At 37.1% G+C, this 18,211-nt stretch overlaps 4 protein-coding genes and 1 long non-coding RNA gene across 5 annotated transcripts; 2 read left to right on the forward strand and 3 right to left on the reverse strand.

The window, feature by feature from the left end:
* Window positions 1–204: 204 nt before the first annotated feature.
* Window positions 205–1,461, reverse strand: LOC119073418. The gene is made up of 4 exons (XR_005087041.1): window positions 1,328–1,461; window positions 1,112–1,229; window positions 639–829; window positions 205–347 (listed from the first exon to the last, which is right to left on the reverse strand). It is a non-coding gene; the product is annotated as an uncharacterized LOC119073418 (long non-coding RNA).
* Window positions 1,462–5,782: 4,321 nt separating this feature from the next.
* Window positions 5,783–6,875, reverse strand: LOC119073419 (MICOS complex subunit MIC13 homolog QIL1-like). The gene is made up of 3 exons (XM_037178864.1): window positions 6,800–6,875; window positions 6,077–6,233; window positions 5,783–6,016 (listed from the first exon to the last, which is right to left on the reverse strand). The coding sequence occupies exons 1-3, from the start codon at window positions 6,811–6,813 to the stop codon at window positions 5,843–5,845; spliced, it is 345 nt and encodes a 114-aa protein (XP_037034759.1). The 5' UTR covers window positions 6,814–6,875; the 3' UTR covers window positions 5,783–5,842.
* Window positions 6,876–7,332: 457 nt separating this feature from the next.
* On the forward strand, window positions 7,333–9,837 carry LOC119073549 (actin-related protein 3). Its single transcript, XM_037179102.1, has 5 exons — window positions 7,333–7,526; window positions 7,587–8,536; window positions 8,598–8,680; window positions 8,748–8,831; window positions 9,265–9,837. Exons 1-5 carry the CDS (start codon window positions 7,483–7,485, stop codon window positions 9,358–9,360), a joined length of 1,257 nt encoding a protein of 418 aa, XP_037034997.1. The 5' UTR covers window positions 7,333–7,482; the 3' UTR covers window positions 9,361–9,837.
* LOC119073482 (transcription factor 25) lies at window positions 9,651–13,882 on the reverse strand. Its single transcript, XM_037178987.1, has 11 exons — window positions 13,743–13,882; window positions 13,505–13,686; window positions 12,469–12,639; window positions 12,213–12,403; window positions 11,867–12,156; window positions 11,611–11,800; window positions 11,334–11,551; window positions 11,134–11,278; window positions 10,745–11,071; window positions 10,513–10,682; window positions 9,651–10,215 (listed from the first exon to the last, which is right to left on the reverse strand). Exons 2-11 carry the CDS (start codon window positions 13,625–13,627, stop codon window positions 10,040–10,042), a joined length of 2,001 nt encoding a protein of 666 aa, XP_037034882.1. The 5' UTR covers window positions 13,628–13,686; window positions 13,743–13,882; the 3' UTR covers window positions 9,651–10,039.
* A 1,101-nt stretch (window positions 13,883–14,983) lies between these two features.
* On the forward strand, window positions 14,984–17,247 carry LOC119073507 (nedd8-activating enzyme E1 regulatory subunit). The gene is made up of 7 exons (XM_037179023.1): window positions 14,984–15,184; window positions 15,250–15,414; window positions 15,480–15,988; window positions 16,057–16,187; window positions 16,245–16,413; window positions 16,482–16,898; window positions 17,031–17,247. The coding sequence occupies exons 1-7, from the start codon at window positions 15,114–15,116 to the stop codon at window positions 17,141–17,143; spliced, it is 1,575 nt and encodes a 524-aa protein (XP_037034918.1). The 5' UTR covers window positions 14,984–15,113; the 3' UTR covers window positions 17,144–17,247.
* The last annotated feature ends 964 nt before the right edge of the window (window positions 17,248–18,211 follow it).

Raw genomic sequence — 18,211 nt, forward strand, 5'->3', positions numbered from 1 at the left:
AGTGAAGAGAATGGTTAAGAGGAAACATCTAACTGTCCCACACCGACAAATTTTATATTTTGTACCAGTTCTCCCAATAGCTTTTTCCATTCTAAGACTTTATAAGATATAAGACCCATCGTTTAAAATATTGTAGTGCTTACCCAATGGATGGGGGGATCCATTCTTTTATAACTAAGCTCAAACAAGAACTCTGGCCTTTTGAATTCATTTTTTATTCTTTTTAATAGGAAATTCTCTTTACATTAATTTGCTTGTTTTGTTAATCACAATCGCCCATCAATGTTTCATTTCAATTTCCATTCAAGTGTGCCGCTCCAGCAACGAATGCCTTCACCGTTTTAAATCTGTACAAAGATATGAAATACTTGATTAGCAAATGAATCTTTCTGAAAAATAGTGATCAGCTGATAAATGTGAAAAGTTGAATCCGCTGAAGGGATGCTAAGCATTAACTGTTTGAAGTGTCGAGAAAATTCTCACAAAGTTAATTTATTTTCAATTAACTTCGATAAAAACGAATATTTCCCAATTGATGTTGCAAGAACTGAGACTGTGCAAGTAGACATTATTACACAGGCACTTTGTCTTGCCAATCCAATTTTTTTCAATTTACCGAAAATAGAGATAAAACTTACTTCACGTTCCTAGTGTGACTATGTCCTAGATAACAAAACTGAACCGTAAGGCCAGTTCGGTCGAACACACGAATTGCTACCACTCGATTGTCTGCGATTTCAATATGTTACCAAGGGGAGGAGTGGTGACCCTGGATGATTATTAACTTTCATTTTGTAGGATCAGTTCCAACCACCCTGCATAGCATACGCTGAAGGAAATGTAGAAAGAAAAAACATTACTGAAAATAATTTCGCGTGGTAGGTAAGGGAGGACCCTTATTTATACAAAAAAGACTTCAGAAATGTGTGATGATTTATCATAGTATATGTCGCGAGGTAGCTTCATTGGCGTGCAACGTAATCAGCATGTAATCGAAAAATACAAGCGACTAGTGTGCAGGGCCAATGCATATACTCACTAAATTTTCTCATCATGTCCTTTTGTCAACAGCATAAATTATAGAAATTCAATTAAACTGTGAACATCATACCTTGTCATTTTCTATCGGCAGAGTGATTCCATCATCATTGCTGTGCGAAATGACTTTCTGTTCACATTTCGATTTATCATTGCCATGGTCTAGTAAAATTTAATGGGTGGCCTCGTTGCTAATATAAAAATTAGGGTTATGTTTATAAACGCAGCCGATAAAACTTTTCTTGAAATCGATAGAAAAAAATTTGAGCAACACGACACTAAAACTGACCTCATAAAAATCTGTTTCCGGCACACAGTTGACTAATTTCATTTTGTAGATTTATGATCCGCAGAGTCAAACTGAAGAGTAAATTACAGCCGGCTGCTGCACTACAATTTCATTAAATTCACAAATCCCATACGGCTCAAAATTCACAATAATCGGTTATGAGAAAATCGAGTTCTGAGCCGCCGCTTCGGTATCAGCTTTTACAAATTATTGTACTAGATCAATTTAACATTAAAATAATGTAAAAAAGTGGTAACCGTCATACAGGCTGAAAATGATCGTTTATATACTACATGCGTCGAAAACCGTACTTTTTATGTTTCAAGCATTAAATGGTAAATGGTTCGAGGTGAATCCGAGTAAATAACAATCTCATCCAAATCGGCCGGACGAGCAATACCAAAGTCAATTGCATTCACAGTCAGTATCACAGAATCGGTCGGACAAGCAAAACAGAAATGCATCTGGACAATCTCATTCAAATCGGCCGGACGAGCAATACCAAAGTCAATTGCATTCACAGTCAGTATCACAGAATCGGTCGGACAAGCAAAACAGAAATGCATCTGGACAATCTCATTCAAATCGGCCGGACGAGCAATACCAAAGTCAATTGCATTCACAGTCAGTATCACTGAATCGGTCGGACAAGCAAAACAGAAATGAATCTGAACAATCTCATTCAAATCGGCCGGACGAGCAATACCAAAGTCAATTGTATTCCCATCAGTATCACAGAATCGGTCGGACAAGCAAAACAGAAATGCATCTGGACAATCTCATTCAAATCGGCCGGACGAGCGGCACACTACCAAACGATCCTTGAAATACCAGCTCTTGCTGGCTAACAAAGTCATAAAGACACTTAAAAAGTCTGTCGACAACCAACCGAAGATGAAGGAGGACGACGAAAATGACGATTTACAGTCAATTCTCAACGCCGAAAAAATGTTGGAATTGGAAGGTCGAACGGCCGATGATCTACGTTAACAAGGATGTTGTTCCGATAATTTGTCGCTAATTAAAATTAAAATTCAAATTCAAAAATCGGTCTTTATTTTACCAAAAAAACGATTTGTAGTTACAACACCCTCTCCAGTTCTATTTCTAACGCAGCTCCCTACTTCCTTAAACCGACTGGGGCTGCAATTATCTTTCATCAAATTCAACAGCACTTCTGTCGAATGTCTTCTACTAATCGATTCGTTATTTCCATTAGCCAAACTAGTCGATGTCGACGATCTTGACGTTCCAGCTGGTTGCATGTCATCGTGATGACCATTGGCTTGGGTCGCTGGTTGAGTTGGTTTATCCCGTTGTGTGGATTTCGTCACATGGTTGACATAATAATTCTAGACATTTTGATTAATAATTAGGTTTTGTTATCGGGTACCGATTCGCAGTAAGTCATTGTAGACTCACATAGTGACACGAAATATCCCTAAAGTTAAAATTATCAACCTCTTTAGTTATAATTCCGAAGAACACAAGAAATTTAGACCATCGAATGAACATATGCAAAAGATGTACCGTATTACAATTGGTACAGTGATCCCGTATAGCGTAGTTATGTGAAGATTAGTTTGTTTTCTGTTGGTATTGTTGAGATTAATTGTGAGAAGTAACTTCAATAACCGAGGAGCTCATGTTTGACTTGGAAAATAATCTGACGAAAAAATATGCACGTAGTTATGTGCAAGGCATTGGTTATGAAAATTACCAAAGACCTGAATTTACACGATTTACACAATTTCGCCAGTGACACAAATCGGCGATCGTAAAAACTTGATAAAATGGAACTGGTAAATTACTACTTCTTGACGCACAATACTTTTACTTACTCAATTCATTGAAAATCGTCATGTCTGGTTGGGAGCCAGGAGATACCTAAATGAATAGAGACAAATTAATATCAGACCTATTAGGCAGCCTATTTCGAGTTTTATAAATGATTAGAGAGGGCAACATATCAAAAATTGTAGAACTGTTTGTCAGTGAAGTAGGAAATATCAAACTCCTTGTATCATAATAGTTATTCGTTTAGCCAGAAAATTATAATTTTTTAGCCTGTAGATCTGAAAATGACACTTTTTCATACTGTTGGCCAGAGTGACGTATAAATGGTTTTTTTTAACTGGTTCACTGGTGGCTTTACTATTCGTCACAAGTGACGAAAAATAACAACATTTTATCACTAGTGACGAAAACTAACTACATTTGATCGCTTCGCTCGTTTGATAGTGACAAAAACATCCCCATTTCGCAATTTGTTGAATAAATGAATTTTTCGATGGTAAAAATGAAATCAAGTGGACTGTGTCATATTCTGGCTCTCTTTCTTTGTGAATTGCTAAACCTTCTTCTTGTGGAGATTTTCGGTGAAGTAAAAGGACTTTATTGAGCGAGAAATATATAAATTAATATATTGCATTGTCTTGAAATTTCGACGACATGAGTATCGACGATTTACTGAACTCACCGGCGTGTGGGATGCATTCCTCGCCTTCGGCTCGAAATACAACCTCCCCACACCCCTCAACAAAAAATGTCATAGCAAACAGCAATGTACTATTGTATAACTGTAAAAGTACATAAGTCTGAGCATTAGATTTGTATGATTGAAATGTGATATGTTTTTTTCGTAAAATGCGTGTTTAAGCGCTCAATATATATATATATAAAACCATTTATGCTACAAGAACTGTATGGGGGTAATGGCAAATTCTCGAAAATAAAATGCCCTTTACAGTTCTTGTAGCATAAAATACTGTTCCCGCTTCATCCATTTAAATTATCACGTTATCAGAAAATTAAAGTTATCGAAACGGACTAAAGTACATTTATAGGGTCATAAAGGCTCATTATCACGTAAATAGATGACAGTTCCATGTTTCAACACGCTTTACATCGGTTTCAACTATACCGAGTATACCGTTATAGTAATAACAGCGAGTGAGAAGCGTAAAAATTGAACACAAAGTAAATCCTTTTAAGCTAAGTACAAAATCGCAAAATTTCTTATATTGGCTAAGAAATTGTACTCGGTCTATTGTGCAATCGGTTGTACGAAATTTATTTTGAAACAACCTAAATTGTGATACCGAACAGAATGGCGCTGATTAAGACAGAAGATCCGGAGCTTGCAATCATTGAAAATAAAGATCAGATCGGTTTTGTTGATGCAACGCGAAATTTTCTTTCTTGTAACGATGATATTAAGGAGGAGGAAACCATCAAAAGTTGTACCCAATCAAAGAAACAAGATGTGTCGCTTGAAGTGAACCAAAAAATTTATCTGGCCGTCAATACCAGTAAATTTGACTTCACGCACCGAAAAGATGACAATAAGGTGACGACATTCGATCATCGCACAAACGAATCCGATTACTGTGTTGTACAAGATGCTAATAATGCGATGGTATTTCATATCAACTTTATGACTTCCGACCAAAATGTGACCAGACTTCGTCATCAATCGTCGATTGTTTACTATGGTCCGCAACTGAAGCCCTGCTCCATTTTACTGAACGACTATCGGAAACCACATCAATTTGACGAAAAGAAATTTTTGGTGGAACGATCAGAATGGACCTCTGAGAACACGAAATCAAGAATCTTGCGACAGAGAATGTATCTAGCCGCAAATACCAGTGGATTCGGAATAACAAACAGAAGTGATGACAGCAGTGCTGACATTACCGACAATGAAGAAGAAATTTCCAAAAGAGATCAATCGATGGATGGTCTGCCAGAGACGTTGTCAATAGACACATTCAACCATTGGCAACAGTTATTCCCGTTGTGGTCAGACTACGATCAATGCTCACACGAATCTTACGAGGTTTTTCAAGATTCTAGTAACTCGCTGCTGTTTCATGTTCGCCCGAAAACAACTGACAGTCATGTATCTGACGTAAAAACGATCCGACGTCTTCATCAATCTTCAATTTCTTACTGCGGCCCGGAACTCAAATCCTGCTCCATTCCACTTGTGGACTATCGAATTCGACATACCAAGCCGAATCCATTGGAGAACATGGTTTTTTTTACGGAAAGACCAAAACGACCAAAACGATCATCTAAGAAATCGAAGTCACATCGTTTGTGAGGCTTCTGAGTGGGTAATTGGTCTCGTATGCATATCATTGAAATTTCTATTCAATTTTTTTTTATTTGAAGTTGTATTTGGTCACACAAATAGCTTGAGAACCTCGATGTAATTTAAAAGTTTAATAAAGTCCTATGGACCTGATCTGAGTTAAACATTCATTTTGTGCCTCTGCTCCTAAGTCCTGAAGAACACTTCATTGTCGACAAAAAAAAACCAATTGTCGATAGAAAAACAATTCTGAATCTTAGAAGATGTTTTAAACAATTTTCAAGTTTTCACCAAGATCAACCAATACCTCAAGATGTTTTACCAAGTAACCAAAAGACCATGAGTAAAAACCAGCGTTTTTCTTTAGCTCCAAGTCATTTAATTACACCTTTTTCGATTGGAATTCATAAAATTAATTATTTTGGTGGCGGAGCTTCCAAAGCCTTATCTATTCCGTCTTTAGCTTTCTTAGCCCATTGCCCCAAGTAGCACGGTAAGCGATGGATGAAATATATTGTATTTTTCACGGCTTTATTATGATAGTGTGTGTAAATATAGCACAATTCACCAGATGATGGTAGTGGTGGTATCTAAAATTTTATCAAATTTACCACAAAAAGCTCAGATGAAAATTAAAAATCGCTTTTTACCTCTAACGGAATTTTAGCTCTCACGGTCTTAAGATGAGGACTCGCTTTTTGACTCAATTCGTTGTACAGAGCCGTAGTCTTTTCAGAATCGGCCCAAACATTGTAATGACGGGTGCCGTAAATTGCGCTGTACAAAATACCACCTTTCACTGCAAAGCTAAAATAATGAACAGAAATTAGCAATTGTTCCTTGTAATCTAAATTCTTAAATTAAGTAAATGCCGGTGTCATTAGCGTTAAGTTCAAACGATGAGCTGCTTATGAATTTAAAGAATGGACCCGCAGCAGCTATATTGGGAACGTTGTCATGAAGTGCGACCTTGACATAGCAGTGTACATCATTACTTGCGCCACACTCACGAAAGATAGGTATAGTACACTTTTAACTAAAGGAAGTATAACTAAAGGTGTAAATTGACTCAGCCTGATTCTAAATGGGCCGATAAAAGTCTATTGTTCTTTGTTTGACTAAAAAAAAAAAGCTTTGACAATCAATCTCGAAACACGTTTTGACAGAAGTATATTATCCTTTCCATCAATTTTCTTAAATGGATCTTAGAACGGTTTTAAAGAAAACTCGCGAAATACACCGTTGATTATGCAATGTATGTCAGACCAAAAAATAATTGACAAACAACAAACGGGCAATTAATTAGGAACATTTGAATCGTTGATTCGTATCGCTGTTTGCTCGTATTTTATTTTGTTTTCCATTAAAATTACCTCAGCAAACCCATTCTAAAAACGAATTTTGATTGAAAAAAGTACAAACTCGAGCCAAAAAAAAACTACAAAACACACACAACACTGAAACGTCAAATGTAAAAAGTCATCGGCTGTCAAAATCAAATGAATAGAAAAAATGAAAAGAGTTCATTCCAGGGATGTATTCAGTAAGTGTTTTTCATTTTTATTATCACCACTCTTTCTTTGCAACATTTTTATGTACCCTTCAGATGGCTAAAATTGTCTGGAAATAGCGTAGCACTTATACATTTGGCAGACCATCTAACTATACATTAACACGGTCTGAAATTCTGATAACTCTGCTCGTATCGTAATAATTCTCAACGGTCTTCGAAAAAAAAGTTAATTTTGAATCCATATGACTGCACCTTGTCCATTATTTGATTGAAAAAGACACATTTTCTTTATTGATACAGAAATGTCAACGCGAAATCTTACAACTATTACCTTACAACGGACCTGGCTCACTGAAATGGATTAATTTTCGGCCGCAGATTCACTCTGTTCATTTTCTTCATTTTGAACACTCAGGGAGAATTCATGATAAAGTGAAGTGACACATTCGATTCGTAGGTGTGGTTTTTTCATCAAAAAACCCAATCAAATTCGCATTTAAAACCGTAAATCTAATTGAAAAACGAATCTAGAAATATTCCACAATGTCCGGACCATTGCCTGCTTGCGTTATCGATGTTGGTACCGGGTAATTAATCAATCATAAATCGTTGACCCCCTTCAAGTAAACGAATGATGACAAATTTAGGTACACAAAACTTGGATTCGCCGGCAATCGGGAGCCCCAATTCATCATACCATCGGCTATTGCCATCAAAGAATCAGCCAAAGTTGGAGATCAGAGTACGCGTCGTATGACAAAGGGAGTCGAGGATTTGGACTTTTTTATTGGTGATGAAGCATTCGATGCATCCGGCTATTCGGTAAAGTATCCGGTTCGTCATGGTTTGGTCGAGGATTGGGATTTAATGGAACGTTTTCTGGAACAATGCATTTTCAAATATCTCCGGGCCGAGCCGGAAGATCATCATTTCCTATTGACGGAACCGCCGCTAAACACACCGGAAAATCGTGAATACACAGCGGAGATTATGTTTGAAACATTCAATGTTCCTGGATTGTACATTGCTGTTCAAGCTGTGTTGGCTTTAGCTGCAAGTTGGACCACAAAATCGGTAGAGGGAAGAACCTTAACTGGAATTGTTGTGGACAGTGGCGACGGTGTTACTCATGTTATTCCTGTTGCTGAGGGCTATGTTATCGGGTCGTGCATTAAACACATACCAATTGCTGGTCGTAACATTACGTCATTCATTCAGAGTTTATTGAGAGAACGAGAGGTTGGTATTCCACCGGAACAAAGCTTGGAAACAGCCAAAGCGATCAAAGAACGCTACAGTTACATTTGCCCGGACATAGCAAAAGAATTCGCTAAATTTGATTCGGACTTTGCAAAATGTATGCGTCAATATGAAGGTATCAATGCTGTGACGAAGCAACCCTTCAAAGTGGACGTTGGCTACGAGCGATTCTTGGGACCGGAAATATTCTTCCATCCCGAATTCAGTAATCCCGATTTTACAACACCAATCAGCGAAATCGTTGACAATGTCATACAGAATTGTCCCATCGATGTGAGACGTCCGCTATACAACAATATTGTACTAAGTGGCGGTTCTACGATGTTCAAAGATTTCGGTGAGTACTTTGTGGTGTGTCAAAAAGTAGAGTTTGTTTTGCAACTGAGTTTAATTTGCAGGACGTCGTTTACAACGTGATATCAAACGATCAGTTGATGCAAGACTGAAGATCAGTGAGAATTTGAGCGAAGGCCGGATTAAGGTTGGTTGAATAGCATTCAGTCGAGGAAGGATCGATTTCAGATTTTTTTACAATTTTTATTTTGCAGCCCAAGCCAATTGACATTCAAGTCATTTCACATCATATGCAACGGTATGCTGTATGGTTTGGCGGAAGTATGTTGGCATCACAGGTAAGAATTGTATACTATTTTTGATGAACTCATTTTATAGGTGTACTCTAGTTCGATGATATATAAACAGTTAACTGGTTGTCGTAGTCAAATCTTCGGTTCACTTTTAAGATAAGTTGGATTCATCAAATGTTGGTTTGATATATGGCGGTTACATTGTGATTGTGTGTAAAAAAAAAAGTTTTCTTCCTGCCCATTATTAATGCCAACTACAGTGTCTAGCAGGGCCTATTTTTGAGAATTCTATAAAATTATGAAAATTTCGAAAAAATTGGAATTTCTTTTGGAACTTTTTTAGAGCTAAAAAAAAATTCACAAAAATGGGCCCTGATGTCAAGAAAAGTGTGTTAGTTTTATTTCCGTTCCATTTGTTTTGATCAGTCACAGAAATTCGTTAAATGCATCAAATTCACCGAATTTTCTTTCCATACAGCCGGAGTTCTATCAAGTGTGTCACACGAAAGCTGCATACGAGGAATTCGGTCCCGGAATATGCCGTTACAATCAAGTATTCGGAGCTATGACATAATTTTGGCAAAGTTCCACACAAACATTCCTACTTAACTAAACAAAAAAGGTGAATTATCGGACCTCTCAGATGTTATTTTCATTTCTTTACTTTTTCTTTGTAAAACGATTTTTTTTAGCGCCGTAATGTTCTCCCTATCCGATTTTTATTCGATAAATTAAAATTTTCTATTGAAATATAAACGCAAATTTCATTTAATTGCAATTGAAAATGTTTCACACTTTTTCAATTGACTTTTTTATTTATTTGCAATGAACAATAAATTTATTTTGTGATTGAAAAGAGTTTCGTTTTTTTTTGTAACCGGAATTTTATCGTTAATCGATTGAAGACAAAAACAAAAATTTTGATTTCGCAATTCGTTATCGGTGTGACGAAGTTTGGCTTCGACATTGATAACATGAAAAATCAATTTCTTTGTTCTGTTTTTAAGCCGAATCGGAATTCGTTTTTGTATTTTCTTCTTTTTTTAATTTTTTTTTGTTTTGTTTTTAACAATTAGACAAATATCAATAAACATTTTTTTTTCATTTTTTTTGGAATTTGTAATAAAATTAATTGATTTCATTTAATAAAGAACATCATCCATACGCAGAAACGGCGTTCATCTTTGCCTCTTCATTCCTCATGCCATCATTTCCATTTCTCCCCGCTATGCCCATCCAAAAATGAAAACTGTTTATGTCAAATAATCATTTGGCTCATCGTCGGAACTTTCATTTTCATCGACGTCAGCATCATTTGGTCGTTCGGGTACACGAATATCGGATATGAAATTTCGCATTGCATCAACAATTGAATTCACTGAAGCTCGAAAGTCCATGTATGTCTGTTGATTCGACGCTCCTCCGGCGGCTGTCAAATAAATGAGATAGAAATAGAGAGAAGTCTAACTGTAGCTTCACAATTAGTGACGAGAAATACATCCAATTCAAAGTTTTGTTTTAGTCCATAGACAGACCGAAAGGAAAGTTTGCATTAAGCCTCATTAAGCAAAGCTTCAATAAAGGGTTTACCGAACAGGCGAAACTGTAGTTCCCTAATGAAGCCTCAAAATAAATTCACAACAGCAGATCAACAAGATACATCGTCTTCTCACAACATTATCGTTACACTCATCAGCCAAACATTTCTAAAAAAAAGTTTTCTCACCTTCTCCATCGAGAGCATCTACTGCATTATTTTCCCGCACTTGATTAGCTCCTTCGTCGTTCATTGCAACAGGTGCAGCAAACTCTTGTATGTTGAAATTGGGCAACAAAGACTGAAAGAACATAGAAAATGGAGATCGGTTCTGAAGTACCCGTGATGGCATATTTGGTCTGTGGAAGTGAACACAACATTAACGTATTTAACATTTAGCAATGGATCTGCAGCAACTCACTTTGTGTAAATATTGATTGTGTCGACTGGAGGTAGGGGATCATACATCAAAATGGGTTCGGTGTCTTTGTTGATAAACGGGGCAAGTGGAACTTTTTCTTTGAAATCCGACAGGATGATGTGACGTAAGATTTCCTTCGGCGGAGTTTTGTTGTACCTTTGACTACGCTTTTGAGTATATTCAGCGACAATACTATCTTTCGCATCCACTCTATCGAGCACGGTATTTACATTACGTTCCAACCATGGCAAAATAGCTGCGTCACGCCAAATACTTTTCGATCGGCAGACATACAGTGATGTTAACTGTTGCAAAGCCGGTGATTGACTGGAAAGAGAAAGGAATAAATTTGAAGATAAAAGTCCGTCTCGTAGTGTCACACGACGTACCTGTTGTAGGCATTTGCATTAAAGTAAGCGTGAGTGCTGACTCGAGAATCGACTTGTACGGATAGTTCGTCTAGCAACGGTTTTAGTACACCAGGAAACATCATCAGAGCATACTGAATAGCAGTGTCGGCGAGCGAAGTATCATCTACGCATTGATACATTACAAAATAGTCCCGGTCATCCATGTTGTACAAACTTACCCTTTGATTCGTAAAACAAGCTTAGTGCGTACGAGTAAGCCATATTTGGTAATTGAGCCAATTTTTTGGGGTTTTCCCATTCTTGATAAAGTTGAATCAACCAAGGATATTGTTTGGCCCGCAGAGCATAATAGTCCAATACCAGTATCATTGCCAGTGGATCAGACAACGGATCAAATGATAATATTAACTTTCCGACCTCCAACGCTGTTCTGACACTGAATTAGGAAATGCATTTGAAGGGTTGTCTCTGAGTGGAAAGTAGAAAAAACTATACCAAGCGCGTGATTCCAAATATTGTGTGTGTTTGAACAGCACAATGAAAAATCCCCTGTTTTCTTGGCGCCTGTAATCTAATCGACATTCGGCTGTTGTTAGATTAAACATTGAATTGAAGCTCAACTCATAGGCCAAAATTGCATGTTCAATTAACCCTGATGCCATGGCATGATCTTCAGACATTTTACCTGCAAGCACGAAAGAAAAACAAAGTTGGACCAAGGTGTGTCATGCAGTGCTTAAGCTGTACGTACATAATTCACTCAACTGAATCAACGAGTCGATATGGTAAGGTTGCTGTTGAACGATTTGAATAATATTCTCCGAGTCCATGCTCTCCACAGCCTTTAAAAACTTGTGTTGCAATGTTCGATAGGCGACATTATGTTCGAACTTGAACCAAGTCAATGAATTGTCATTCAATGGATTCGTGTCGATGCTCATAGACAGACCTAATTTCGACAGCGGTGGCCAATTGTCTTTTGGCGACACCAGCCAAGTCGACTTAAGTGGACGCGGACCGCGTGCATTGCGTCTTTTGTTTCTGCAAGCAAACATTAAATTAATTCCACCGCAGTAAATACTTCTGAGCATTCTTACTGTTCCGCTTGCACGACTTTACTACCGAACATTCGTTTCATTTCGTATGACGGATTTAAGTTTTTGTGTTGCACTGTTAGCAGAGAATGCAATACTGTTGCTTTTTCCTTAGTTGCTGGCTTCACTGGCAGTATTGTTGTTTGCCCAAATAACTTATCCACTTCCCGTACCGTCCGAGATATTTCGTCGATCTGATTTTTAGGGAAAATGTTTGTTTACCGCAAACGGTTCCGGTTTCATTTAAAGTAAGACTTACGTCAGCATTATCCTCACTGCTACGACGATTTGGGGCATGTTTCCCACTCTTCTTCTTACGTTTCTTTTTCTTCTTCTTCGCTTCGATGGGGTGAGGGGTTGCCGTTGACGTATGCTCGGTCTCATTATCGTCTTCCTTGACTTCACTTTCTGATAATGACTGATCGTTTAGCTGAAAGCACATAGTTTTAGGAGTGATTATGAAGGTTAGGCATGTCGGAATTTTTGGGACGAGAAGGACGAGAATCAAAGTCTTATGTATTTGATGTTGTAGATGTTATTGGTGTTAGGTCTGACTAAATGTGGTCAACGCAATGAACGTATATCGATCAGAAAAAGTGATTCGCGCCATTTATTATTATGCTAATAAACCAGAAATGAATTGCCGATGAGATTTGTATCAGTCAATACAACAGGATAATTGTATTCAAATAATTCAAGAGAATAATTTTATTCGCAGATCAAATAATCGATCTGAGGTTGGATTGTATTTCCATTAAAGTAAATTTTCATTTTTTTACTTTCAAATATCTCACGTTTTGAAAATATTTTCTATTATTTCGGGGATCCATTTATCCATCTTTTTCCTGCAATTGTCTAAAAACCATTCAAACCAAAAATGAAGTTAATCTCAAGATCAACGATAATTTCAAAATTGAAAATGAGGTAAGAAGTTAGTAACACTACGAAAGCAAAATTTGATTATGAATTGCTTGATTCAATGATCGACCAGGAGTGCCTCTTTCATTTGCTTTCTAGTGATATGATAAGAAGTGGATATGCATATGCTATAAATCGATATTTTCGGTTTGAATTGAAGTAGCATTTTCCATTTCGGATTGGCGATATTTTAATACGTGTTGCTCTCTGTTCGACCGCATATTATATTTACGTTAACATAATATTTACATATTTGCGTAGCCAGAAATGTACATTAAGCAAAATAAAAAAAAAATTATGCAAACCAAAATACAAAACAAAAACAAATTTCGCAATGGAACGTAGAAAACACAACACAAATTGTTACATTTATTTACCAAATCATATCGATTGTTAATTTGTTTCTTCTCCTTTTCACTTTCAATATCCGACAGAATATCCTCCTCATTTTTGTCCAACTCCGGCTCGCCGTGGAGTTTCTTTAACACACGAGAGGACATTTTCGGATGCGATAATAATACGTCTTTTCGCGTTCACTGTACGATCACAGGTTCAAACACTTGTCAACTGATGAAACAATTCTATTTTTCTTTTCGATTGACTTCAATTTTTTACATTTTACTCGTTTTTTCTTGAGAAAATATCCACGAATCTGTAGATCCACACAAATTATGTGCACATTTAAGTACCCAGAAATAAATGGCGAATAATTTTGACACGCAAAACAATCAAAGAGTGGGGCAAAACATCAGTGCAATTTGATATAACTTGGAACAAAAAACATAGAATTTTTCATTTTGGTCAAGTTGGTTTTACTTGTACACATTGTCAGCTTCGACAGCTCCGTGCGCTTTTCATATAATGTGCTCCTTAATTTTATGATGGTAAACTGAAACTGTGGAGTTCTTCGTGAGGCGACATGGTGGTAATAATTGGTAACCAAAAATTAAATCTGGTGCCTCAGACATGTTTTAAACGGAATAAACTGTAAACAGACTGTTATGATGAAATATAATTTGGCCCAGTTCTTTGATCTTGCCTTGAGGGGATATGTCAAAAATGTGTAGTGTTAAGTATAGTTTCCATTTAAAAAGAGCACTCCGTTTGCCTCCGTCTACATGTGTAAAATAGAACAAAAGAACTGTCACGCAAACGGAGTGGAAATTGAATAGAGTGTTATGATGAAAGAGAAGAAGATATTTTGACAAGTACCCCGAGGCAAGTTAAAATAAACTGGTCTTCTGTCCTCTCGCTCTCAACGTACCACGTTAAAAGAGAAGCAAATACTTTGACAAGTACCCCAAGGCAAGTTATAATAACTAGTCTTCGGTTTTCTCGCTCTGATCATAACAGTCTATTTATTTCAATTTTTTACTCCGTTTACGTGACAGCTCCTTTGTTCTATTTTACAACTGTCATGTAAACGGAGGCTGAACAGAGTGCTCTTTTTAAGTGGAAACTATTACTTTAGAAAGAGAAAGTAATATTTTGACAAATACCGCAAGGCAAGTTATAATTATCTGGTCTTCGGAACTCTTGCTCTGATCATAACAGTCTATGACCACCATCCCATATTTCAACTTGAGATTCTCAAGTTTATCTCTTATAAAAACTAATTTGACTAAATGAATTCAATGTAATGAGCAATTGGTTTCACAGTAACTGATTTGAAATTATATATAGCAGATATTCAGAGATAATAAGTTCGCTGATTTCACTTGATAAATTACGATGCAAGCCATTATAAGTCTACCATTTCAAAGAAAATGATTTTTTTTTAATTTTATTTACAAAAAAAAACTTAAATTTGGCGCTAAGCTAAGTGTCAATCAGCTGGTGTTGGCGGCTTTCGCGGCTGTCATGTCTATACGACATTATAACCTCAATTCGGTATTGTTTGAGATTTTGCATTCTATTAGGAGGATTTAATCCAAACAAACTGAAGCGTTTTTTACCTGAATTGAAATTTAAATAAAATAATCGAAAATGTCTTCGCCGGCAATACCCAAGTCACCAGAATTGTCGGATAAAAACAAGAAATATGACCGTCAAATCAGGTAAATTACGATTTCACTGTACGGTAATTTTGAAGTACAGTAAATTAATTGTTTTTGTTATGAAGATTGTGGGGTGAGCGAGGACAAACTCTCCTTGAAGGTGCACAAGTCTGCTTGATTAATGTAAACGCACTTGGAACTGAAGTGCTCAAGGGAATTGTTCTTCCTGGTGTTGGCGGTTTTACTATCGTAGATGCCGGCATTGTTACAGATGAAGATATCGGTTGCAAGTAAACAATGATTTTGTGTTGACTTTCCCGTCTTTACATTTTCTTAACTCGCAAAATGTTTTCAGTTTTTTCTTGGATCAGTCAAGCTTAGGTCTATCAAGAGCTAAAGCTGCGATGCAATTATTACAGGAATTGAATCCTGATGTTCGTGGCGATTATGTTGACGAATCAGTCGAATATTTGCTTCAAAACAATCCGGATTTCTTTCGTGCATTTAGCGTTGTCGTCGCATCGTCCATCAAGGAAACGACAATCATTGCATTGTCCGAAAAATTATGGGAATTAGAAGTTCCATTCATATTTTGCCGATCAGTGGGGTTCATTTCAACAGCACGGCTGCAAGTGAAGGAACACTGTGTAGTGGAATCGCATCCTGACAATAAACAGAAAGATTTAAGACTTCATCACCCGTTTCCCAGTTTAAAGGAACACTTGGAATCGTCGGACATAAGTTTCAAGGTTCCATGGCTCTGTGTCCTGTATAAATATTGGCTCAAGTGGCGTGGAAACGATGAAACGAAAATTCCGAAAACTTATAAGGAGAAATTGGAGCTTAAAAAACTTATCCAGTCGGGTAATTATTAAAAGTTTAAAACTAACCGCTCAGTTGGACTGATGTTTGGATTCATTTTGGAATTGCAGGAATGACTAAGGATGAAGAGAATTATGAGGAAGCCGTCGTGGCCGTTAATTCATCTTTTGCTGGTGGACGGCCAACCGATAATTTACAAAAAATATTGGATGATGAGTCTTGCAACAATCTAACAAAACAGGTACATCCATCATAGCGATAACATGGATTTGCATGTTGAACTTCTCTCTTTTTCTAGAGTAAATTGTTTTGGATACTTGTGCGATCACTCAAGGATTTCCTTAACGCCGACGGGGATGGCTGGTTACCTGTTCCTGGCGTCTTACCTGATATGACCGCTGAAACTGCTCATTATATCAATCTTCAAAACATTTATCGTTCTCAAGCAAACCATGATGCCTCATTAGGTAAGATGGCAGTACCGCACCGCTTACACTTCAAACCTACTTATTCTCTTAATTTTTCAACTTTACAGTCTATCATCGTGCTCAGAATCATCTGAAAACACTAAACCTATCGAGTGATCTCATTACCGAGAGTGATGTCAAACTGTTCTGCCGGGAAGCGGCTACCATTTCATTGATTCGTGGCACCAAAATTGCTGACGAATATGAAAAGTGTACGCAAAACACTCATTCCATTGCATCCGAACTGGAAATGCCTAACTCACTCATGGAATATTATGTGGTTCTGCGTGCCTTCGATCGATTTCAATCAGAACATGGTGGAGTGCCAGGCGAATGTCACATAGAAGCAGACACTGCACGGATTAAGTCGATTGCAAATAAACTGTTGTCCGATTGGGGTGTCACGCATCCGTTTAGCGATGAATTGGCACATGAAATATGCCGGTATGGTGGCACGGAGATACACAGTGTGTCAGCTTTTATGGGTAAGTTCACGTATTCCGGTGAATAATTGACACGATAGAAAATAATCTTCAGATCAAGATACAGTGTTCGTTGTCTCGGTATATGCTACACTGTCTGCTCAAAAATAATTTTCGAATTTAATTATTTTACAGGAGGATGCGTGGCTCAGGAAGTCATCAAAATGATCACTCAACAGTATCAACCGGTAAACAATACACTAATTTACAGCGCAATAACATCATCAACGGCCACTTTCCAAATGTGAAGAAAAGAAAATGTAAATAAGAACGACTCACCCTGAGATCCGAAAGATGCATGGATTTGATTCATTCACCCTTTGCAAATAAAATTATCGGTCGACCAATTAAAGCTCGTTTTTATTACCGACTAGTGTGAAGCAAAGGCTACATTATGTGCAATCAACCCCTGATTTCATATTTGTCCAAGGTGACACTGTGAGTTAAAAGACGAATGCTGTCGGTTTTATCCTTCATTATTTTTGGTTTTACTGTATAGCGCAAGAAATAATTCTGTCTCAGATTTTGTGGTACAAGACGTTTGTCTTAAGTCTAAGTTTTCTCGGCGTCAAACTCCAGTCCTTCCAATTTTCGAGTCTCATGGCATCAGGCAAATAGAGATCTGTTGTGTCTGTTTTATGTTGATTTCGTGCTAAAAATAACCAGATTGTGAAAATCGAAGTGTGAAGATCTGTTCTACATTTGATATCGGTCATCAGAGAAGGAATCTAACCAATTCGATTCGAAAACTGACATCTAACTCGTGCTGGAAATATCTAATTATTATGTGAAACAGCCCAGAAAAGTTACTGTTGTAGCATTCGGTTTTCAAAGTAAATTGAAAGTAATTGCTGGTCTATTTAAAATCTGCTACTTCATTTGTGTAAACAATCTCCTAAGGGATTATACGAAATCTATAACTTCAATAATTTTTATCGTACATTTCGCTACACAATGAGAGCTCCAGCCAGAGTTCATAGTTCATCGATGTTGCCGATAACAGATGACTCGCCCCTTCTATAAGGTAGACACTAGACATGAAACCAATATGTTATACATGTAATGTGCTTGTGTTAAATATAGAATTCTTATCCAAGCGTTATATATGTATGAGCTAACCATTAAATATCACAAGTCAATTGCTATTTAAGGACAACATAATATAGGAAACAATGTCCTGTATATGGGTTCTTTTCGCATGACACTCACTTTTTGATTGCAATTTATATGAAACACGTGACCTTCTGTTCTAAGAAATAAACTTCGTGTGTGTATAAATAATCAAGTTATTGATGGGATATTTGTGTATTACATTC

Source organism: Bradysia coprophila, unplaced genomic scaffold (assembly GCF_014529535.1).
Source record: "Bradysia coprophila strain Holo2 unplaced genomic scaffold, BU_Bcop_v1 contig_138, whole genome shotgun sequence".
In the NCBI taxonomy this organism is placed as follows: domain Eukaryota; kingdom Metazoa; phylum Arthropoda; class Insecta; order Diptera; family Sciaridae; genus Bradysia; species Bradysia coprophila.